At 48.6% G+C, this 25,637-nt stretch overlaps 1 protein-coding gene across 2 annotated transcripts in view; it reads right to left on the bottom strand.

The window, feature by feature from the left end:
- Positions 1–25,637, bottom strand: part of LOC147633422 (mediator of RNA polymerase II transcription subunit 15a-like) — a 183,307-nt gene that overhangs the window by 46,616 nt on the left and 111,054 nt on the right. Inside the window, exons 8-10 of one of the 2 annotated variants that reach the window (XM_086806491.1) lie at positions 23,953–24,294; positions 14,338–14,523; positions 14,163–14,222 (exon numbers count right to left, since the gene is read on the bottom strand). In XM_086806491.1, the coding sequence (XP_086662617.1) occupies positions 14,163–14,222; positions 14,338–14,523; positions 23,953–24,294 (588 nt within the window). The remainder of the gene's footprint in view (positions 1–14,162; positions 14,223–14,337; positions 14,524–23,952; positions 24,295–25,637) is intronic. The other variant, XM_086806492.1, reaches the window with a different exon arrangement.

The raw sequence follows: 25,637 nt of genomic DNA, 5'->3' as shown, positions 1-25,637 counted from the left end.
GCCCTGTAATGCCTGCGCTGCCAACTCTTCTGAGCGCCGCCTGGCAACACTTGTGCCGCCTGTTGCCTCCAGTCACCACTAGCATCAGCACTAGCAGCCAGCGCTAGCGCTAGACTCCTGCCTCAGCCACGGCTACGACTGCGCCTCCAGAAATACCGCGGTGGGCCGTCAATTCAGCAGCACCGCCACTGTAGATCGCCGCCACCACCCTTAAAGTTCTGCCGCCGCCTTGAGCTGTTTTCTGCCCAGCCCTACAGTAACCATCTTGAAGTGTAACTTTTTTTGGAGATTCTCTTTGGTTGGTTTTTGGTGAAAGATCTTGTGGTCATCCTCGTGGTGAGCTCGGCATCAGTTATCTTGTGCCTCGACATCGACACCTTTGTTTGATAATGTGTTCATTTGTTGTATTGGTCCTGGCTTGGAAAAGCCCGTGGATTGTTCCTGAAATAAATTACTAAAGTGGGGGCGAGGCCTATTCCCCACTTAATGTGGTGTACTGTGTGAAACCCGTATTCCCATCTCCCCCCCCCCCCCTCCTCTCTCTCTCTCTCTCTCTCTCTCTCTCTCTCTCTCTCTCTCTCTCTATCTTTACCTCTCGTACACGTGGTTGCATCTGTCACTGCACGCTCCGTTGGGCTTACACCCGCCTAGAGAGGCATTATTTCTAGATCCATTTCCAAGAACCCATGGTTGTCACGGTACGAAAATACAATACCGTACGATACGATACCATATGGGAATGTTTGGTACGATATGAAATTTTCCGATACCGTATGATAAAATACGGTTTTTATTTTTTACACTTACAACCTATGGAGCTGAATGTGAGGAAAGGTTGGGAGGGGAGGAGTCTACACCAGAACATGGATATGTGTCTCTCCCGGTTGGAACTCCCGATTGTCTCCAAAAAAGAGCCTGGATGGGTAATGCAATACCAAAGGTCTCCCAGTATAGCGTTTATGACTAAGGGACCGTCCTTGCACAAATACGAGGAGTGCATCTAGGGTGATAAGTTTAGGGACTCCTCTCTAGATCAAAATGGCCATGTCCAAATCTTCTCCCTCGTTGAGAATCTAATTGTCTAGCCTACCTATACCAAGGATCCCCAAGTGATGTAGCAAGATTCTCTCATCCTACCAATCAAGTGTACACTACCAGTCTACGGTCTACCTCGCCAGATTTTTTAGGTCTCTCAACAACCCCATATGGAATACTGAGTGGACACGAAAGTTGCGAAGTATTGCGAGCATTTGGGATCTTCATAAAGCAAGGTTTCTATATTTTTTTAAGCATTTGGATTTTTTTTTTTCACGGAAATTTGTTTTTGGAGAAACAAAAAAAAAACGTACCGTACGATATCGTACGGTACGAACCCATTCGTACCGGTACGAGAAACAACCATGCAAGAACCCCACACCAAATGCTGGCTATTTGATACCTTGGTGCGCCCAACAAGAATGTATGGGACCCCCTTCTGTGGAGGACGAATGTTAGTGAGACAACCTGGAAGAGCATAGAGAGACTCGACGTGATGAGGGTCTCATGTATGGTCAGGAGTAAGCCATCTGTTCCACATCAGATTATGAGATTGTGCTAGCAGAGTTTGGAGCTGCCCCTTTGGTCATAGATGTCCCCTTTCAGACCACTACTATATTCATCATGTATATGCACTTGATAGTGAGTGTCCTGAGACTGGCCCTTGAGTCGTCGATGTTGTTACATAAGGAGGGACATGGTAGACCGTGGTACTCTCAGGTGGTTGATTGATTTGGCAGCCTCGGCCTTCAGATGGACCGGCTTCCTCCCCTCCAATTGCAGCTTGGATTCTCCGTTTTTGGATCTCTCACGACTGTCTCATTCGGCTGGACTTGCTAGGGCTCCACAAGAGTCTGACATGGGTGTCCCCACCAATGCTCACCGTGAGACCTCAGTTTTAAAGAGAAATTTTTGACACTTAATGAGAGGATGGATTCAATGAGAGGGCCCAAGGTACTTACAAATGCACACTGTGACACTCTGGCCCCCATCCTAGCTAATATGTTTAAGCCCTTTGCCAAGGTTTTCCACCCTCATGGTCTAGTAACACCATTGTGCCGATCCATAAGGCCGGGGATCCAATAGATCCAAATAAGTATCACGCCATCATGATTGGCCACACATTGGCCAAACTTTACAGGTCAATGTTGGAGTCCAAGGTTACCGTCTTTGCAGAGAGACATGGGCACATAGCTAGGTGACATGTGGGTTTCTGGAGGACCTATTCCTCCTTGGATCATATATTTACATTGAGAGCCATCATTGAGGAGGCCCGATCAAAGGGGTGGAAGGTCTGTTGCTGCTTTAGGGACTTCCGCAAGGCCTTTGATACTGTACCCCAAGAAAATATTCTTAGATGCCTTGAGGAGTAGGCCCTTCTAGTGGAGATTATATGGGGAGTCATGGCACTGTATGAGTCAGTGACAAGGAGAGCCCGAGCACCAGAAGGGATGTCAAATGTGATCACTAGCACAAGCAAGGATTCCATCTCTCTCCGACACTCTTTGGCATTTACATCTCTGACTTCATTGACAGACTTGGTAGGCGGGTCTCCTCACTATGTAATACGTTCGTACCCATTTTGCTTTATGCAGAAGACATAGTACTGATCTCAGATTCAGCTACAGTGACACTTGACTGTGCTGGACCTCACAGTCAACCTTGGCAGCAAGACCAAGGTTATTATCTTCAACACCTCACACCATGTGGCTTCTAGACCGAGCTTCACATACGCAGGGCATCAAGTAGACATTGTCTCATCTTATGTCTACTTGGGAGTGTTTGTGTGTGTGAACAACCTCTTATAGCCGCTTTTATGTGTGAATGTGATAAGCAGTGATGTCATAGGTCTAGCCATGTGTCATTGCCCTACTGTGTGTGATGTGTCAAAAGATAAGGCTATAAGCCAGTGTCCTGTTTGAAGCTTTTGCAATATCAATCAATAGAATAATCATTGAGTCATGCATATGTGAACGTTTCCCCACCAATTGATCTTCTAATACCATTGTGCCCATTCTGAAGGCATGTGACTCCATGAACCCCAGTAACTACAGGACTATTGATGATTGGTCACACGTTGGCCAAGATTTATGGATTTTCTAGACCCTACTTCACTATGAGAGCCTACGCTCAGCTGACGAGAGGGTATGCAGCTTTGACTCGATTGGAGCGACAGTACTTCCAAGCTCACTCTTAGGAGCCTAGCACTAAGGGGTGGCTTTTTGACACACTTCTGACACTTGTTGTGCTGTATGGGCCCTGGGGCCTCCTTTTGAGGACCAGATCTCCGGCAAGATGACTAGAGGAGGACAGAGAGATTGTGGGTCATGATGTTTTCATGAATGATTCGAAGTAAGCCTTCATAGTGCCACTCCTATATTCTTGGAAAGTTTAGAGCACCCCCCTTCTTGGTGAGATCTCTTCTGCAGATTGTACGAGGAGCTTCTTCGTTCATATTCCTCTGCCATCAGTTGACGAGGCTAACAAGCAGCCCATGGTGTGGAATGACTTGATCTTGGATGAATATGGTAGACCTCTTGGAGCAGCCACACATATCCAGTGGACTGCCTGGGCGACTCTTCTCCCCTTAGTGTTGGATTGGAAGATGCTCATGAGTCTCACAGAGGATGAGAGAATGCTTCGCACCCAGCACTTGAAAGTTGAGAGGCACTAGTCAGAGGATTATGCAGATGAATGTAGCCATACCTAACCACTAGATCACACGGAACTTCATGGAAGGGCCTCATCACTTGTGGTTTGGGGTATTTTCAAGGATGGGGGTACCTCTTCAAGTCACGTGCCTTCCCACTTCGGGCGAGGACGATGTATCGTTTTTTTACTCCATTCAGGATAGATGGCTCTCGGAGATAAGTCTTGGGCAGGATATCATTCGAGGGTCCAGCGCTCCGGCCGGTGAGAGTGGTGGGCATGGCAGGGAAGCACATCTATATTGATCCCCCTCAAGGGACGATTACAGACTCTTGGAATCTCTCATTATATGATGGGTGTCCTATACTTGCTCTGGGATCTTGGTGAGTGGGAGTGGAGGGATGCTTTTAACCCCATGAAGCCCATTGTGTGGAATGACTTGATCTTCTAAGAATATGGTAGACCTCTTGGAGCAGTCACACATATCCAGAGGGCTGCCTGGGCGACTCTTCTCCCCTCAGTGTTGGATTGGAAGAAGCTCATAAGTCTCATGGAGAATGAGAGGATGCAACCAGCAGTTGAGAGCCACTAGTCAGAGGATTATGCAGATGAATGTAGCCTTACCTAACCACTGGATCATAGGGAACTTTGTGGAAGGGCCTCATCACTTGTGGTTTGGGGTATTTTCAGGGACAGGGATCCCTCTTCAGGTCATGTGCCTTCCCACTTCAGGTAAGAACAATGTACCATTTTTTCCTCCATTCAAGATATATGGCTCTTGGAGATATCTTGGGCAGGATATCATTGAGGGTCCGAAAGTCTGGCCGGTTAGAGTTGTGGGCAGGGCAGGGAAGCACATCTATATCGATCCCCCTCAAGGGATGATTACGGACCCTTGGAGCCTCTAGTTATATGATGGGTGTCCTATCAAATACTTGCACTGGGACCCTGGTGAGTGGGAGTGGAGGGATGCTTTTAACCCCATGAAAAGCATGCCCTTCTTCAATTACACTGTGCGGAACACCAGACACTTGATTCTGGGACAAATCTAGATAGTCCCTACTCTTAGACGACATTGGGAGGCTTCTTGGATCATGCTTGACATTCAGAGACCTTTTTGGCAAAGGTGGTGGCACTCGTACAAGGAAACAAAGATTTCCTCTTTTATTTGGCTTTCTCTATATGGTGGCCTTGCCACCAACCAGTGGACATCGATCATTGGTGCTAGCCCAGCTTGTCCAAGATGTGCAGGAGCTTCAAAGACAGCCTACCATTGCTTATGGGAGTGTAGGGAGGCACAGAGGATTTGGATGCAATAGCACACCTTTTTGGAAGATGAGGAGGGATGCCTACATTTGTTTTGGCGCTATTGTTTGGTTGACATAATCGGGCCCACATATTAGGTTTGAAGGGAACAATAAAGATATGGTCACGTAAGTTACTCTGAGAGTGGGTCGACGGTGCTGTCTTCAAGACATGCCAGCGTTAGGCTACGTACCTCCAACACAGAGATTGGACATTGAATGGAAGGTCATTGCAAGCATCTCACCCTCGCACATCTGGAAGGCTAGATGTGCTGAGGCTATGGAGGGCACTTTGGTTTATGATACACAGTGCATTTGCACGATCCGGTGTGAGATTATCCACACGCTCATGGCCACTTGGGCCAGGATTCAAGGATCTTCGAGAGCTGCAGAGAGAAAACATGGCCAATTCATGAAAGAATGGGATCATGGAAACTTTTTCACTCTCTCATATGGGACCTTGCTGGCAGCACAAGGCACCAGATTGGTTGAGATTTCCCCCTTGCTTGATCTGAAATCTCCCTTTTTCATACTTAATAGAAGTCTCTTTTCTGGAATAAAAAGGAACACTTGCGGCAAGCTTTTTTTTTCAACTAGACTTAGGCCCAAGATCCTCCATAGTTATCATTTTTCACTGCCCGTAAGCGCTTCTTTTTCTGTCAGTAGGCGATGCTGCCGAGGAAGCACCTTGTGGGGTTTTGAATGCAGGACCACCTGATCCTAGACAAGCACATTTACCACTTGAACTATCACCTCATTGGCAACACTTGTGTCAAGCTTATCTCTGGTTGTTTCATAAGTTCTCTTAAACACGTTTAGGGTGTTTAATCACTTGCTTAAGTCTCTCTTAGTGTTTAGTGTACGTTGTATTCTCATTGTGTAAAGTAGCTAATTTGTGACTTGTTTTCTTTCCATTTCTTAAGTGATTCAATTTCTTTGTGATTGGCATTGTACTTGGTGGAATCTTATTGCTTCTTCAAATCTTAAGTTTCATGCTGCACCCTATGAAGATATATTTCTTTCACTTGGGTTCTAACTTGGTTAGCTTCTTCTCTAGCACTTGCATAAAAGCATCACATCCAAAGCCTCTAAAATAAGCAACAGATGTCTTTATATGTGTATAGGCCTCATCTGGGGGCTTGTCCACCATAACCAAATTTGGGGAAGCGGTTAAGAATATGCACTGCTGAAGCAACCACCTACGTCCAAAACTTGTAAGGAAGACCTTTATTGTGAAGCATGGCCTTAGTCATCTCCACAAGAGACCTGTTCTTCTTCTTCCGTTCTGCCACACCATTTTGAGATGGTGTGTAGGAAGCAATCAAGTGCCCCCGAATACCATATGCTGCTTGCAAAACTCTGTTGAGGTGTGTGTACTCACCATCTTTGTCAGACCTCAAGACTTTTAACTTTATGTTCAAACTGATTCTTCACTTTAGCCTTCCATTCTTCAAACAGATTAAAAGCTTCATTTTTTCTTTTGAGAAAATACACCCAGTTTGTTTTTTTCCTTTGGAGTAATCGTCGATGGACAAAAGAAAATAGAAAGCCCCGTTAAGACACTTAATTCTCGTCTAATCACAGATGTCCGAATGTGCCATCTCCAAGGGTTTCTTGGCTCTCGGTAAGAGGCTTCATTTGGAAAAACTCATCTCTGTGTTGCATGTCCATCATGCAAGCAGGAAACACTGATTCAATCAGTGTGACTTTGAGCAGCCCCTCAACCAAAGAGTCAGAATGAGCCTTCACAAGAGTCGTGTAACTTAAGTGGCTGAACCTCTCGTACCACAAGTGGCTATCTGCATCTCAGGATTCTGCAAGAAAGGTTGTCCACTTAAAAGTCCGCCTTCTTGGACTCCTCGAGCAAGAATATCGTCAATATTCTTGTCTTTCACGACGAGGGAGTCTTCATCAAACTCTTTAGCAATTGCACTAATAGATAACAATTTTTTGCAAAGAACAAGCACAAACAAAATATCTTTAATAATGTACCTCTTATCACCTTTGTCATTGAAGACTGGGATCCTGCCTTTTCCTTTCAATGGGCCCTTTTGGGAGAGATTCTTGAACTAGTCCAGCTTGTTGCACATATGACTTGGGGTTCCGCTGTGAACAATCCACTACTCCAAAGCATTAGATAACATGGCATATTACTCTATGCTGATTAAGAGGTCTTCCTTTCTTGGAGATGGCCACATTACACCCTTCATCTTAGACTCTTAGTTTGTTGTATTTCTCTCCTTGGTCTGCTCCTCTGATTTCCACTTATAGCAATCTTTGGCAAAATGCCCCTTCTTATCACATAAGAAACAACTTTGTCTTTCTTCTTGTTCTTGTTGGAAGAGCCACCAGATGATTCTCCCTTCCCTTAACCTTTCCTCTTGTACTTGTCAGCCTTTGGACCCTTCTTCCTGGTTACAAATTCTCCTTCATCTCCCTCTTTGCACTGCTTACACCATGCTGAAGCACCAAGGGACAAAGTTCCTCAAAAGTGAGAGGAGATGTTCTAGTTTGTGTGAAGAAATCCTCAAAGCGCTTGAGCCTTGGAAGCATATTCAATAGCCTCAAGGCATTAACGAAGAGTTAATGAACTTGCCCACAATTGCAAGTTGATGTCGAAAATCCTTCATCCTCACAAGGTCTGTTGGAATGTGGAATGGAAGAGAGAAAAATCAGAGAGCAGAAGACTTAAGAATAGCAAGAGAGGAGAGATGGTGTCAAACTCAACTATATAAAAGAGTATATCTAGTACAAAACTGTGGGGGGGGGAAAGGCCCACATTATATATGGGCTGGGACTGCAGTCGGCCCTGTCTAAAACAGGCCAACAGCCCCACAATGGCCCACAACTGGATAAAAACCCATTCGGCCAGCCCACGACCAAGAGAAAACTGGTCGGCCAGCACAAAACAGAAGGGCCCCACCTGAGCAGCCAAATCCTACAGGCCGATGGGGAAAAAAATAGCACCCCCACGATTGGAAAACTGGGAAAGTGGACAATGGAGAAAACCTCACACGGGCGGGCACACCCACATCACTGGCCCTCACTCCCTACAGTGTAATATGGTACATACACGAGATGACTGCTAACACCCCCTCTCAGCTCTTGGATGTGAAACCAACCCCTGTGAGCTGGAGTGCTAACGGAGCATCTATTGAGGTAGAGAGGCTTTGTGAAGAGGTCTACCGCATTATCCTCCGTCGAACAAAAAACTAGCAATCCTTCTGTTGAAACCCAATCTCGCCAAGTAACTCCTAAGCCACACCACCTCACAAGCAGCACCGCAAGTAGCCCGATACTCTGCCTCAGTGGAAGCCAAGGCAACAGTTGGCTGCTTCTTGCTGCTCCAAGAAATCGCTCCTGAGCCAAGGGTAAAGCTGTACCCTGAAATAGATCTCCTCGTGTCTGGATCTCCTCCCCAATCAGAGTCACTCCAACCTCAAAGTCTAACTCGGTCCTTCGATCCCCCTCCAGTGTCATAAAAGAGTCCAAGATCCTTCGTACCCGCAGATACCGCAAGATGCCCAATCATGCGTCCCAATGAGTCTTCAAAGGTGTCTGTATAAATAAGCTCAACAGCCCCACTAGAAAACTCAAGTCCAATCTAGTGTTCAACAACCAAATCAATGAACCAACAAGTTTTCGATACAAAGAGGCATCAACCTGCTCACAAGGATCATGTACAATAAGTTTGGTATTCGGGTCCATCGGAGATGAAATAGGCTTGCAGTTCTCCATCCCAAAGGCCTCCAGCAACTCATGAACATACCGCTGCTGAGAAACAAAGAACCCCCGCTGGGTTTGCCAAATCTCCAATCCCAAAAAGAAATGGAGTACGCCTAAATCCGTCATCTTAAACTCCTCTGATAAGGCAGCCTTCGTCACAGCTATATGCTTCACATGACTGCCAGTGAGAACAAGATCATCCACATAGAGGATAATCATTGTGACGTTCCCGAAAGAGATACAAGTTTGGATCTACAACTGATCTCTCGAAACCCTCCTTCTGAAAGAAGTTCCAAGCCTTGGGAGCCTGTTTTAGACCATACCTTTTGATCCCGGAACCTCAAAGCTAGGAGGTTGCTCAACATACACCTCCTTCTGTAAGTTACCATTCAGGAATGCAGATTTGACATCCATTTGATACACTGGCCACTGCTGATGAGAGGCAAGAGCAAGAACTATCCGAATCGTGGCCATCCTAGTTGTCGGTGCAAAAGTGTCCTCATAGTTGATGCCTAGCCGCTGAGCATAGCCCTTAGCCACAAGTCTGGCCTTGTGCTTGTCCACGGACCTATCGGACTTATACTTGGTTTTATAGACCCATTTGACACCAATGACTGACCATTTCGACGGCCTTGGAACCAACTCCCAATTCCCTCATTCTTCTCTATGGCCTCTAGTTCCACTTGCATGGCTTTCCTCCAAGTCTCCTGGTAAAGAGCTTCTTTCACTAAAGTAGGCTCCTTGTCCCGAATGATATGAGACATCAAGGCATAATTTACCTGTAAATGCTCCTCTGGCTGACATTTGTCACGAACCCTATGTGATCTTTGAGGTTCATCCTCCGTGGTCCACTCGGAGGGATACTCCGTCACACCAGATTCTCGAATGGGTACCCAAACATAATGCAGAGCCTCCTACTGCTGCTGCTGTGGCACATCTCCAACCTCAAGCTCAACCTCTACAACTGACTGAGGCTGGTTAGTTAGAACAATAGCCCGGGACTCATCCTCATACACATCTGGCTCTGTATGAAGCGGTGGGCTCCTCAACAGTGGAAGCTCGAACATGCTCATCAAAGACAACATCTTTGCTGACAACAACCTCATTCCTCTCCGAGTCATATAACCTATAGCCTTTGGAAAGACAGTTATATCCCACAAAAACAAGCTTCTGGGACTTTGAGTCAAGCTTCCCCCTCTGCTTCTTTGGAATGTGAACATAGGCATCACTCCCAAAAACACGGAAATGAGAAACATCTGGTTTTCTACCAAAATAAGCCTCAAATGGAGTCATCTTAGGCACTGTAGTCGTCGGAGATCGGTTGAGGATATGGACAGCTGTAGCCACAGCTCTCCCCAAAGTGAACGAGGAAGGTCTCGATGCTCCAACATCGTCCTCAACATCTCCACCACAATCCAGTTCTTTCGCTCAACCACTCCATTCTCTGAAGGTGACCCTGTATTGGCCAGCTCCTGCTTGAAGCCATGCTGTGCACAAAAAGCAATAGAAGAGAACTCCCCTCCTTTGTCAGCCCGAACAGTCTTCACCTACAATCCAGACTCCTTTTCCACCAAAGCATACCAGTCCTTGAAACGAGCAAAGGTTTGGTCCATGTGGCAGAAAATACACCCATGTGAACCTACCACAATCAACATGAAATACAAGGCTCCTCCCAAGGATGGGGTTTGCATAGGCCCACACAAGTCAGTGTGAACCAAGTCCAGTGGTTTCGAAGCCCACCTGGTAGCCTGCTTCAGAAAAGACTCCCTATGCTGCTTCCCACAAATGCAAGAACTGCAATGTCCCTGCCTGCTACCAACATCTGGCAATCCATCCACCATCTGGTCTCGGAAAGCCCGCCGCAATGCGTCCACATTCAAGTGGCCAAAGCAAAAATTCCACAAATCACCGAGCTAAGTATCTGTAAGAGAAGAGAGTGCTAATAATTTGTATATCCCATTCTCCACTCCACCTTCCCAAACAACCTGAGCTGTTGCTTTGTCCCGGATAGCAACTAAATGCTCATCAAACTCCACCCGCATGCTAGTCTTGCAAACCTCATGCACTAACAAAAGATGAAAACAAAGAGATGGAACATAAAGAACTGGGGAGGAATGCTTCCCCCCCTACCATCAAGGACGATCTCCAACTTGTCCTCACTGTGAATCGGGATAGTGGACTTGTCACCAATAAAGATGTGACCAGTTTGCCTCCGAAGGTCCTATAACAACTCTCGCGAAGGAGTCATGTGCCTGGAAGCACCATTGTCAAGAATCCACTCCCGAGTATCCCCAACGGTAAGACCAACCACCTCCTTGCTTGAAGAAGATGAAGCTCCGGTGTCCATAATCCCCAAGTGCACAAAAGCTAGAGTCTTCATGGGCGACTACAGCTAAGGAATATGCATCTTTCTCGGTGCTCCGCTGAGGACATTTCCTCCAATAATGACCCTTCTGGCCACAATGGGTACAAGTCCGCGTGGCCTTCAAAGCACTTCTCAAAAGACTTTGACTATGAAGACTTCCCTTTGCCCTTGTTGTTGTTGTCGTTGCGGGCTTTCGAGCGCTGGCCAGTCAAAGCCTTAGAACCTCCGCCCTGTGGAGGGTTCAAAAACTGCTCACATAGATAGACAGGGAGGACTAGGAGCACGATTGGTAGGAGTCTTGATACTGATCCTATTATATGCAGATGACATTGTCCTTAAATCTAACTTGTTGGAGGGGTTGTAGAGGCACCTAGATGTGGTACAAGCCTTCTGTGAGGATCGGGACCTCACTGCGAACCTTGGGAAGACCAAGCTTATGATCTTTAACACTACCCCAACAGTGGATAGACAGATATGCGCAACAGTTTACTTACAATGGGAAGCCCGTGGAGCATGTCACATCATATGTATACCTCAAGATCACCTTTTCTGGACCCAAGTTCTCCATGAGGAAGGCAGCTGAAGCAAAATTGATAGGTGGCTATGCAACCCTGGGCTCACTAGAGAGACGGTGCTCACACATATAGTTCCAAGAGCCGAGGACGAAACTATGGCTATTTGACATTCTAGTCACCTACACTATTGTATGGAGCTCCCAAGCCTATATCACAGGAGGAGACAGAGGGGGAGACCAGCTGAGATAGATGTGGAGGAAGAATATGATGGATGGAAGCCGATGAAGAGGCCCATGGTCAGGCTGATCTCACACATGATTAGGAGTAAGCCATCACTGCCACACGAGATTGTGCAGGTGGAGATGGAGGATACACCAATAGTGACTGAGACTTTACTCCAGACACAGTGACGCACCAGCATCGGTTATGGGAGCTCCCACAAGACAAATACCCCCAGCTCACCCTAGGGTCCTCGAGATAGTTGGCACTAGATGGAGACACAGTGCTAGTATGCATAGGTGGGCACTTGGTTCAGTTTACATGGCATGCAGATGGAACCACTCCCCCCTATTCAGTAGAGCATACGTTAATACAGCTTTCTTTCTTTCTTTCTCTCTCTCTCTCTCATAATATTGCTCCTGACACTTGACCCTGCCCACACACTTATTGGCCCCGTGGATGTATCCCACTTTTACACTTGAGCCTAGGTGTAACACACATGGATTTCTTTGACAATTTTGACAGTGATAGCTCAGTTTTAGTTTAGTTCTTGTTTCATTTTCAGTTGGTTATTCCATGATTCAGTTACTCATGGATTCATTGTAACTTTTGGTCTCATAGACCCTTGCGGTGTTTTGCAGACATTAATATATCTTTCTTTCTTTCTACCTCACACAAAAGTCTCACTCTCACGAAGCAAAACAAGTTAGCTTCTCACAAAGAAGTATCCTTCTCTCTCTTTTGTTTGCCACTAACAAGAAACAAAAAATAAGTGTGCAAATGGAGGATTCATCTCAGAAAGAAAATCAATCTCTTTTTTTTAGTAGTAGATCCTTTGACAATAGATGTTGAAGCCGCTCGAGGGCAGTGATGAGAACCAGCCCGGAGGCGATGTGAATAGCCCAGCCCATTAGCAGGTGAGATACCTCTGGTACGAGCGCCAGGCAGGATTCGAACCTGGGATCCCCCATTCCCAGTAGTTTGTACCTCCTACTGCTGGGTATGACTCCATTGGCAAAAAGAAATCAATCTCACAAGGATACACATTTTTTCTCTCTATATATATCCAAAGTGACACTCAATGAAATAGATGAAAGAAGCTAAATTTCACAAAGAAGCCTAAAAACTCCACCCACATCCCCCATTCCCAGTAGTTTGTACCTCCTACTGCTGGGTATGACTCCATTGGCAAAAAGAAATCAATCTCACAAGGATACACATTTTTTCTCTCTATATATATCCAAAGTGACACTCAATGAAATAGATGAAAGAAGCTAAATTTCACAAAGAAGCCTAAAAACTCCACCCACAAAACTCTCCCTTGTCCCACACTCAAGAAAGAGTTCCCAAGGAAGATACCAACTTAAACTTTAAGGAAGCACTAAGCTTGCACAAAGTATAATGCTAAGAAATTGAATCACTGAGCAATGGGAAGAAAACAACTCACAAATGTGCTAGTTTACACAAAGCAAGAATCACTCAATGGGAAAGCAACATATGCTAAATGCTAAGAGAGACTTGAGAAAGTGATTAAACACCCTAAATATGCTTAAGAGAAAACTTATGAAACAAGCATAGAGATAAGTTTGACACAAGTACTCCCACAAAACAAACCACTTAGTTCTCTTCACTTAGCCAGAAAGGAGAACGTGTATATTTAGCTCACCAAGAGCCATCCACCACCTTGACTCATTTAATGAGGGAGGTCCCATCTATCCAAGACTGAAAAGCCTTGTTACATTATAACAAAGAGAACCTTAGGACCTTTACTAAAGGACCTTGGGGATTTATGTCACCAAGACTATTGCATTCCCAACACATGAACCAACACATGGATGTAAAATCACTTAAATATTTCAACACAAAACACGAGGGCTACAAACTTTTTCATCCAGAAAAGCAAAAGGTCTTTCAAAAACACCCTGCTTCCACTTCGAAGGGGGAGAGACTGGCTCTTCCTCAGCCTCCAATCCAGCACAACAAAGGTGTACAGACATTTGTACATGCTGATGTGTACAACAGGTTGGGCCACAGTAGCTTGAGCCCAGTACCATCCTCCAATAAAAGGGGGATGGATGGCCCATACTCTTGCACCAGAACCAAATAAAGTTAGGCTCACCACACCCAAGGGACCTTCAGCCAGTCCAGGACTTTTGTGTAGCAGAACACTAAGGTAAAAACCTAAGGTTAACTGCAAAACTCCAGGTGTTGAGAGGAAATTGAGCATATGATCTTGCACACACATGGTCACTTACGTAGACAAATTTGGCTCAATGATTGAAAGAGTAATTGTGAACGTTGGGCATAATACCCATGAAAAAATTCATAGGGCCTATTCCCCCCACCTACCTGAAAGCACTTGGCAAATGCCAAGTAGAACAGGAGCAGCCCCTGTAAATTGGCCATGCCCTTCAAGCACAATAACAAAAAGGCAAAGCAAGTATTATTTGATTGATAAGACCTGATCAAAAAACCATTCTATCCAGAATGGAAATAAATTTGGAACAATAAGCAAATCACTCACCATATGAAGCAAACTACTTTGAAATGGAATACTTGGATTCAATGAAAGAGCATTATAGGTGCAAGTCACGAGTGAACCCTTCTTTCCATCTCCAGCTGCCTCTATTCCATCAACATCTACTTCAACCCACGTATCTATGAATTGTTCATTGATATAATTTATTTCTTCTTCTAAGCTCTGGCTGACCTGAACCAACAACAAAGATAACTGTTAGTCCATGGACTCTACATATAAATTCATACATTGCACATAAATAAAACAGAAAAAGTAACAAGAGCATCTATTGGAGGACCACAAGGGCAGAAGTTTATCCTAACATGAACTGAGATGAAGTGCCCACTTGAAAAACCAGAACAAGGATAGGGAGGGTGACCCTTTGAGAACAAACATGAGTAGCTTGGGTGATCTTATGAGGACCTGGTTTGTGTTTCTCACTTCTGGTAGAAAGAACCAGTGCTTCATTTGACATTTCTAACTCTAGGAACTAGAGCTTGATGAAGGAATAATTGTAACAATAACCAACATGCCATGACCATGTCACTCTCGAATATAAAGAGGTTTTCAAAACGATTTTTTTTTTTTTTCGAGAAAAGATCCTTTCATTAGTTATATAGAAACGCCCGAAGGGCTACAAAAGATCTCTCCTGCTCCTAAGAGAGAGAAGAGCAGTGAATACATCATGGCAGCCCGGGAGACTCTCCCTAGGTGCTGCAAAATACAAGCATCGGTATAAAAAACTAAGCGGCTAAATCATACAATGGGGGGGGGGGGGGGGGGGGGGGAAGAGCCAAACAGGTGGCCTGTAGTGCCAACGGGGGGATCCCGTGTGTAAGGTGTAGAACGGGCCACAGCGCCAAGTGGTGTGAAAGGCCTGGCGCCGTAAGATCGCCTCATCCGAGTCTCCCCGGATGCGGTCGTACTGTCCTCGCAGGGTGTGGATCAACTCTTGCCAAATCCCCCGAACAGTCTCTGCTGGTGGCTCTAATCTCCCCTCAAAGGCCGTAAAGCACCGGGCCCTCCAGGTGAACCAGATGGTGAGGCTACTGAGGAGCTCCCATCGTAAATCCCTCTACTGTGTCCAGCTGGCGGACGAGAAATCCGGTGCCGGAACCAGGCGAGGCTGGCCCCTAATAAATCTGATGGCCTGACTGCCCTGCTCCATCTCATAGCACATAGCAGGCCCTGACGAAGTCGACCAAGCACCGGCACCCCACGTAAACATACCCTCTGGAGAGAGGGGGGCCAGAATACGCAGTATCCGCAGCCAAATCTGCTGTGCCTGAGAGCAGTCCCAAAGGCAATGTCTCTGTGTCTCCATAGGGTGGCCGCATCGGACGCAGGCCGCCGGAAGACCGCTGTAAACAAGCCAAGTGCCAACTGCTGAGCCCCTGTGGGCGACCAGCCACTGAAAAGCCGAGATCCTGCGGGCCTGCCGACTAGCCCAGAGCCGAGCCCAGAAATCCTCCAGGAACTCCTGTGAGAGTCCCTGCAATCGCCAATGCCCCGCTGCCGCTGGAGAAACCGTCCTCCTCGCCGTCAAAATATGCCGTCCCAGCCGAACAGTATACTGGAAAAAGGTGATCTCTGTGGCCTCAAGGGATGCATAAGGATCATGCCACTCGTACTCCCCGGGGTCCCACTGTAGCCGGGCCAAGGGGCGCGCTGCATATGCCCATATGCGCCAATCCGGGAGCACATTAGCAGGGTCGGGGTCAATATGCCACTTCCGAGAAGCGGCAGCCACTACCCGAATCCTCTGGAAGGTGCACTCTGCAACCAAAGGCGACTCCACCTCCACTCTCTGGAGTCTGCCCTCATCCTGAATCTCATAGTAGAGGCATCTGCCATCCTCAGTGCTAGCTCTGACAGCAATCAGGATCTCCAACTGCGTAAAGGCTCCCATCCACCGTGGGGCCACTGGCTCGAGAGGTGTGAACCACTCCTCTGTAAGTGCCTCCTGAATATCATCCCTCATAATCAACCCCCCTCTGAAGTGACTCAGCCTCTCCACCTGGATCTCCTCTGGTAGACTGCAGAAAGCCTGCCAGTCTCCAAAACTACGAGCTGGGCCTGCCGCTAAAGGTCCCCAGGCTAGACGAGGCCGAGAACCCAGCATATGACCCTGCTCCGTGCGAACCGCTGGGCTCCAGATGAGCGGCTGCCTGGCCCGCTCCTCAACACAAGAAGGAGGCCGCTGAGAGAGCCCCGGTCTCAGCAGCTCCCAAGCTCCCAGGATACTCAAAGCAAATCTGTCCTCCCATCCTCTACTGAGGCCTGTCCTCCTCATCTCTATGAAGATCCAGCGAATCTCTGGTGCCCAAGTACCCCCTGCAAGGGGCGCCCGAGCCTGCAGTCGCTGTAGGAGGAGCTCTTTCCAAGGCTCAGCGCCTGGAAGTAACCCCCGAACAATAAGCTTCCCCAATAAGGCTCTACTCTGATCGACTGGATCTATAATGCCCAAACTGCCCTGAGCCAGCGGAAGTGAAATAACTGCCCATGCAACCTTTGCCCGAGCTGGCTGACCGTCCCGCCCAGACCACAGAAAGTTCCTGATCAGCCTCTGTACCTGGCTGATGCAAGAGCTCGAAAAAATCCAGCAAGACGTAATGTACCACATGGTCGCTAACAGCACCTGATTTGCCACCACCACCCTCCCAGCCAAGGATAGTCGAGCTGTACTCCAATACAATAGCTTCTTCCGAATGCTCAGAAGAAGCGGGGCAATCTGCTGCTCAGGTGACAAATCGAGGCCAATCTGGCATCCCAAATACCGCACTGCTGTGTCTGGAGGAATCCATCTAAAACCGGGGTCCGGGCTCCATGCCGGAGTGGGAGCACTACTGATCCAAAAGGCCACTGTCTTGCGCCAATTGATCAATGCTCCCGAAGCTGCACTAAAAACCTGGAGCGACTGCTCAGCCCGAATAAGATTGGCCTCTTGGCCATGCAAAAATAAGCCCGTGTCGTCTGCAAACTCAGCATCAAGCAAATCCTCCCCCCGGACTGGGAGCTGAAGTCCTCTCAAACCAACCTCCTCTACCGTCAAATACATACTCATAGCCTCCGCAAAGAAGAGAAAAAGGAAAGGGGCGAGAGGACACCCCCGACGGACTGATCTGGTCAGCTCAAAACTCGGCCCCCGTCCTCCTGCAATCAGCACCTGGCTGCGAGCTGTGGAATACAAAGCTGCCACCCCTCTGATCCATCCTGGCTCAAAGCCCAGGCGAAGCATAGTGCCCTCTAAGAATCCCCAATCAACTCTATTGTATGCCTTCTCAAAATCGAGAAGCATCACGACCAAGTCCTCGCCAAGAAATCTAGCTCGGGCCGTCGCCTCCCAGAAAGTAAAGATGTTGTCAAGGATACTGCGCTCCTTGACAAATCCTGTCTGAGTAGCATGAATCAACTCCCCCAGGAAGAGCTGGATCCTCAAACTCAAGGCCTTGCTAAGACCTTGTAGATAGTATTGAGGATCGTAATAGGCCTCCAATGCCGAATGTCATCTGATACTCCCTCCCCCTTGGGGATAAGATAGATCAAGCCCTCTGAAAAGCTCTGCGGCATCACCCCAGTGTCCAAAACATGCTGAAAGCCCCTGCGGAGGCCTGGCCCCAAAAGGTCCCAATAGCGCATAAAAAAGGCCGGCGTCAGTCCGTCCTCCCTTGGGCAACTATGTCGCGGCAGGACCCTCAAGGCCTCGGCAAGCTCAATCTCTGACAGAGGCGCACCTAGAACTGTACGCATATGGTCTGTGACCCTCCTCTGCACATGGGCCCACACAGCCTGTCTGCAAACATCTCGATCCTCAGTGGCTGGCTCCGCTGAAAGCAGGTCACTATAAAAAGCAGTGGCAATGGCTCTGATCTCCCCGAGCTCAGTAGCTACCGATCCATCCGGTCTACCAAGCTGGCGAACTCCTGCTCGCGCATGCCGGGGTCCAGTGATCTCAAAAAACTCCCCAGTCACTCTATCACCAAGCTGCGTCCACTGAGAGGCCTGACGACGATAGTAAAACTCATGTCTCTGCTCCTCTACCTCTCTAACCTCCTGGCGTGCCTGGCTCAACTGGGACGCCACCCACTCACATGCAGGCTGCTGCTCCTGAAGGCGCTGTAGCGAAGCAAGGTTGCGTCTCAGCCGTTGCTCCCGCTCGCGAATCTCTCCGAGTCGTGTCAAAGCTGCAGCGTGCAGAAAAGAGCTAAGATCAGTGAGTCCCTGGGCACACTGGCCCGCTGCATCCTGGTCAGAGCACTGACTATCATGCCAGATCCTCTCAATATCCTCAGCGAGACTGGGATCTGCAAGTACCCTCTCTGGGATCCTCAACTGCAAGCTGGGCTCCCGTGTCCCCTCCTCCAATGTCAATATAACTGGCGCATGATCTGAAAATGAGGTGCCAGCGAGAATGCCGACGGAGCCCCCTCGCTTCCCTAACCAATCGCCCACATAAAAGCGATCAATCCGTGATAGATTAGTCCCTCCCTGCCGGCGATCCGACCGAGAGAAACTAAGACTGTCCTGAGACCGGGAGAAAGCCCCATGCTGCCATGCATCAGTGATCCTCAGTGACATGCAAAACCGGTCCCAAGCTGCAAGCTCCGTGCCGTGCACTGTAACATGACTGCCTCCCACCCTATCTGCCGGGTCCTCAAGCATGTTGAAGTCTCTCCCAACACACCAATGTGCGGCCTCTGGCAATGCATCTGTAACCTGAGTCCAGAACTCTGCTCTGGCACTAGCATGATTGGGCGCATAGATGTTGAGCACACCCAATAGCTCATCATGCATCCTCAGAATGACATACTGTGCTCTACCAGGCACAATGATCCCTCGATCCACAATGGCCTGCCGCCATGCATCTGCAATAACCATGCATACTCCTCCCTGTCCACCCAAAGGACCAAACCTTGCAGACCAAAAAGTGTCCCATCTACCAGGCATCACCGAACCATATCTCCGGATCCTGCTCTCACCCAAGTGGTGCTCCTGCATCATCAAAATTTCAATGCTGCCACCAACCAGGCATCTCTGAAGCTCCTGCCTCAAGCAACCTCGATAGCGTATAAAGTGTGCTCCGCCAAGGCCCTGTACATTCCATGAGATGATCCTCATGGATGCCCTGCTGAGGTGGATGCTGTCTCAGCCGTGCGGCGGGCCTTCGCAAGCGGCTTGGATGGAGAGTAGTCCCCATCCGAACGGCTGCGAATCTGCCCACCCGGTGTAATGCAAGAATCCCGGATCAGGCGCCAGTGGCTGTGGCTCATGGCGACTGCCTCCTGCTGTGACAGAGAAACCTCGTGTATACTCACGTATCCAGGGTCGCGTGCCAAGTCTGCCACTATGCGCACGACCAAATGCCGAATCCCTGAGGTATCCACACTCCCGGGATCCAAGAAAAAATGAGCCAACTCCCAAAGTCGGCCTATCACATCTGTCACCTCCAGATCGCTCATGTGGTGAGAAAACTCAACTGCCTGAGTCTTCAAAGTGCTGAGAGCGAGCTCTAGAGTCCACTCCCGATCACAAGGTCCACATAGAGGGAACGAGAAGGCCACCGCTGAGTCTAGTGCCTCCTCCCCGCGGGCCGGAGGTATCACTACATGGACTCGAATGGGCGCTGGCTCATGGGGGCCCTCTGCTCCAAAAAGCCGTGTAAAGGAATAATCAAAGGCCTCCGAGCGCTGTCTAATGCCAAGGCGACTCAGCCGACTGCGGATAGATGAAATCCGTGAGGCCCTAATCGGCATAGGTCTCCTCTGTGATGCTCGAGCGAGGTCAGTGCTCAGCGCTCTCCGGACTGCAGGTGAGCGCCAGGGAACTGCCAGGGTCTCCCGGGAAGGTGAGGCGGACGGAGGGGGAGGAGGGGGAGGCGAAGGAGGTGGAGAGGGAGCCGTTGCCGAAACCGGAGCGGGGACGGGAGGAGGCGAAGGTGGAAGCGAGGCGGTGGGAGGGGACGGGGGTGGGGGGGGTGAAGGAGGGGGAGCTGGCATCTCCTGGTCCTCGGTCGCTGCAGGGGTCTCCTCCTGAAGGGGAGCAAAGCTGTTCCTCACGGGAACCCAGTGAGGCTGAGACTGTGGCTGCTGCTGCAGCGGTCTCTGGGCGTGCTGCTGTGGCTGTCTCCCTCGGCGGCGCCCCTGCCCAGGCTGCCACTCCGAGGTCTCTGTGGCCTGAGCAGGCGTCCCTGAGGCAACCTGCCGAGCCGAATCTGTGGGCGGGCCATCAGTAGCCTGCTGCTGTGGTGAGGGTCGAGGTCTCCTGCAAGGGCAAGCCTTGGCCAGATGACCGACCTGCCTGCAAATGAAGCACTGGTTCGGGAGCCCCGAGAACTCCACTCTCTGATCTATCCACCCCCCCCCCTATCCTAGGTAGCTGAATGACCTTAGGAAGGGAGGAGATGTCTGACACCAACACTCTGACCGAAGGTAGCCCAGCTGCTCTGGCCACCACTGAAGCTGCTGAGGGGCCCGTCTCTAGTACCGAGCCCACCAATGCTCCGAGCCTGGAGAGGAGCGGAAGATACTCCCGGCGGAGACCAGGGAAACAAACTGTAATATGGAAGAGGCGCTCTCCCTGCTCCGCCGCTGCAAGGTCAAATCCATGCTGCCAAGGTCTGAAGAAAGCCCAAGCACCCCTGCTGTCCAGAGGACTCATGGCAAGGACCTTGGCAACGCTCTGGGCGGCCTCGAACTTGATCTGATAATGGCCCCGGCCCAAGAGCTGTACATCCAGGATCTTGCCCACATCTACAAGAAGGCGAGCCTGAAGAAGATCCCTGATCTCCCCTCTGCTGGGGCGAGTGCCGACTATACGGCAGATGGTGGAATGAGCCTGGAGGCGTTCCACCTCTGCGGTGAGGCTCGCTTCCTCTTCCGGCGAAAGAGAAAGCCTGATGGGGGTGACCTCAGGGGCGGGCGAGGGGGCTGCTGATGAGTCCCTCTGAGGCGGGGCGGGAGGAGCCTCCATCAGAGTCTGAAGCTGCGGCGAAGGCGAGGCGAAGGCGGGAACCTGCTGGAAACGAGTTGCACACAGAGAGGCGGAATACGGAGCGAAAAAAGAAATCAAAACCCCCAGGGGGCGGAAGCAAGAAAAGGAGGGAGGGGGGGGGGGGGGGGGGGAGAGGCGAAAGAGATAAAACTTTAAAAAAAAAAAGGGGGGGGGGGGGAGGGCAGGGGGCTGCGCGCAAGAGGGATGGGCGAAAAAAAAACCAACTGGCAGAAAAAAACAACTGGCGAAGGGGGGGGGGATAAACCGCTGCAGAGAGGAGGAGGGCGCGAAGACAGGGGGGGGGGAGGCGTAAGGGAGAGGAGGGCGGCGAGCAAAGCTATGGGCAGCAGCGAAGGCAGGCGGAATGGGGGGGCACAGCAGCGGATGTAGACGGGGGGGCTAAACGACAGGCGGCGGGGGTCAAAGAAGGCGGGGGACAATGCTGGCGGCGGCAATGCAGGGAAGGCGGAGAAGGAGGAAGCGAGGAAGAAACGAGGGGGCGAACAGGCCGGGAAGGTGAAGGGCGCAGTGCAACGCGAGCAGGGAGAGGTGGGCGGGAGCTTCAGCGAGCCGTAACTCATATACTGCAGGTTTTCAAAACGATTGCGCATTGTTTGTAACGATAACCAGCATGTCATGACCATTTCACTCTCAAGATAAAGAAGTCTCATCATCCATACCCTCCACGGTCAGTGGGGGTGGCTCTGACCACATGCGGAAGTGGCTGGAAACTTTCTTGAGGTTGTGACAGCCTAGCACACCTTCAAGCCTTCAAAGAAGTTCAAGTCTCTTGAGTCTTTTCTCATTGATCAAGCTTCAAGCAACTAGCCACACTCTAGTCTCTACTCTCTCTAGTCTATCTCCCTCAAGCCTCTTCCAACTTCCAAGCCTCTCACACAAGGCTCAAGCACTCTAGTCTCTAGTCTCTACTCTCTACTCTCTACTCTCTACTCTCTACTATCTAGTCTCTCTCCTCAAGCCTCTTCAAACTTCCAAGCCTCTAGGCTCTCACACAAGCACTCTAGTCTCTAGTCTCTCTCCCTCAAGCCTCTCTCCCTCTCTCTATGGATCAGTGCTAGAGGCGGAGCTCAATTCATTTGCAGAGAGCCAAGGATGCAAAGCCTCAGGACAGGTTGGCTTTCGGAGGAGCTACTCTACCCTTGACCACATCTTCACCCTCCGTGCCATCATCGAGAAGGGTCGAGCACGACATCAGAGGATTTACTGCTGCTTTGTGGATTTCCGCAAAGCTTTGGATACTGTACCCCAAGCCCGCCTCGTATAGAAGGAGCTAGATGATGATGAAGAAGATAATCTCCACGCTTGAACGAAGATGATAACGCGTTGAAGAGGTTCTTCTTCAACTTGATGCTCAAGAGAGCCTCATGCTTCTTTTATACTTGGGGAAGCCTTGCTTTTTGCCAAAAAGTAATGCTTTTGCTTTGCTTTTGTCTTTTTATTAAATGTTATTAATAATAGTCAAAGTTCTTGATTTGTGCTTTTACAACTTCAAGGCCTTGCTTTTTGGCCCTAGAGCTGCTTTCTGAGAGCGATTTCTGGCTTTTTGGTCAGGTTTAGTCTCCTCTTTCCAATGGTGCCCTTGGCTCGTGGTCAACCTTGTTTGACTTTTTTCTTTTTCCTGCTTTTTGACCAAGAATGGTGCTTTTTCTCAATCAATCCTTATGGACCTTGTCCCCATGTCTTCTTCCACCTGTCTGGTATCCGGGCATGGATTTCATTATGTGAAATAGATCTAGGAGGGCCAAATAGTTACAACCTATGTAGCTGGGTGGCAACGAACCCACCTCTGTCCTCATGATGATTGGTGACCATGGATTATAAGTACTTTGAATTGCTTTATGTTGTGAATCTTGGGTGGATACTCAGAAAGTGCGATTTTGGGTGTTTCAATCAAAGGGAAAGCCACCCCTCCAACAGAGTCTCCCAATGCCATCTTGGCAATCCTTGGTCTTTATTCAGTCTCTCCATGGCCAATAGAAGCTCCAAGGTAGCTCCAAAATCTGACATTGGTCCTTCTTCACTCTCTCCATGGCCAATGGGAGCTCCACGATAGCTCTCAAGCCTTCTCAACAGACCTTGGTTCTTATTCACAATCTCCATTGCCAATGGGAAGCTCTGGAGCCATACGTATTTGGAGCCCTGGACTATTCATGTCTGAAGGCATGGACGGGATCACATACACCAATATGGCTCTTTCCCCCACCCCTTCATATCTAACCTCCCTCACATAGAAGCCAACATGGAGGCTTGTACCTCAATATAGGGGTTGTTTCTGTTTTTCTAGATGTGTCATGTTTCTACTACTAGAAGAAAATAAACACTATGCTAAACCTAGTGGTACACCGCATGCATTATCTAGGAATGATGTATGAGACAGGTCTGTAGAAACCAGGCCCACGAGAAAAACCAGGCATTGATTAAGAAGGGCCTCATGTTCAGCTACCTGAGAAATCCCTGAAAACGTATGTTCTACACATGCTACATAAATAGCTAGAATTACAACATATTCAGCTACTCACTGAGCTAAGAGTACCAAATGTCTTACAAGGTTTGTGCTTGACAACTAACACAAAGTTAAAACTTTAAGACTATTACTACCAAAAAACTTACTTCATTCTTAGGACGTTTGATCTTTGAAGTTGCTGTGGACTCAGTTTCCCAGTCTGAACCGTTCAGTTTTTGCAAACTATTCACCACGCTCCCAACAGAAGACACCACACTTAAAGCCATAGAATCAATCCGCCTTTTTATTTTTCTGCTGATGGCAATTCCATCTGGTGAGGTGAGTGCTCTAGCTTGTGCCCTGCACTTAGTGACCTGTGCTAAGTCCTCTCCCACCACAGCCCTTGACTGGCTGCCAGGCGCAGAGCCACCCAACTTGTTTGACAAGCTTACTAATGTATTGATGTCCCTAACTGCTGATGCCAAAGCTCTTGATGACATAGAGTTCATCTGCCAAAAATGATCACAAACAAGAAATTAAAAAACGAGCAGTGACAAGCATGCCAAAGCAACAAACATGAAAATAAAGCACTACTCTGCAAGTTTCACACCCCTCTCTCTCTTGGCAGCTTCAGATCGGGGATATACTCCAGTACCAGAGAGTGGCACCGCCACGAGGTGGACATTGAAACTATGTATCTTGTGGCTGGGGATGGTGACACATGATGAGATCTACAAAATTCACTGATTAATTGTACAGGCAGGGCACATGTAGCACGTGGGCCTATTTTCATTAGATAGGTCATTTCTTGTATCCCTATTTTATGATCTTAGTTTACACATGGATCATACATACCACATTTTGGTCACATAGTTGGGTCTTAAGTACACGTTAATACTGTCTCTCTCGTGCCATGGCAGACTTCCATCACAGAGGCCAGACATCCTTTCAGCCATCAGAGCTGAACTGGCCGAGGATGGTTGCGAGGCTGATGTCAATCCAACAGTGTCCGCAAGGGTGGCTGATGTGGATGCTCGTGCCATGAATAAATCAGTGATGGATCTGTGGGCAACGTCTTGTATGGGCTGGCTGTCTCTCAGCTCATAACAGCCGTACACGGGCCATATTTGATTCCCAGAGGAATCTTGAGTGAGCAGGCCTGCTCCATCTTATGTGCCAGGCATCCCAGAACTAGAGCAGCAAGGATCTCCACCACACACAGACAGATCCATAAGATTCGCCAACAAAATGACATGCCCTCACCATAGCCACATCTGCCATCCGGAAGCTTATAGAGTACTCTTTAAGTTTTCAGTTTTCATGTTCTTTTTTAGTTTTCCATGGCACTATGTACCCATAAAACCATTGTACTATTCATAGTCTCATAGCCGCTTCAGGTCTTTTATAGGTCAATATATTGTTCTTTCTTTCTTATGTACCCCATGCACTTCCCCATGATGACACATGAGACATACCATGGATAGCATTGTATCACTTTGGTCTCATAGACCCATTGGGTCTTTAGAAGATGTTTAATAACTCTCACCTACTCTTCGGTCTATACATTGATCAGATTGCAGTCTTTGTGGACAGTTTTGGAAGTAGAAGCTCACCCCAAACCCAGACACTAGTGTGCCCATATTGTTATATGCCAACAACATTGTCTTGATCTCAGATTCAGCCGAGGGTTTGCAGAAACACTTGGATGCACTGGACAGATTTTTTCAGGGAGAGAGCTTACAGTCAATTTGGGCAAAACTAAGGTTATGGTCTTCAACACATCTTATGTGGTCACCTCACAATTATCTTTCTTACGGTCAATTTGGGTGAGAGATCTTATTGTCAGTTTGGG

Source organism: Cibotium barometz, chromosome 12 (assembly GCF_041138505.1).
Source record: "Cibotium barometz isolate CiBa-2024 chromosome 12, ASM4113850v1, whole genome shotgun sequence".
Classification (NCBI taxonomy): domain Eukaryota; kingdom Viridiplantae; phylum Streptophyta; class Polypodiopsida; order Cyatheales; family Cibotiaceae; genus Cibotium; species Cibotium barometz.
The sequence above is the reverse complement of the archived record's forward strand: the minus strand, read 5'-3'. Positions and strand labels throughout refer to the sequence as shown.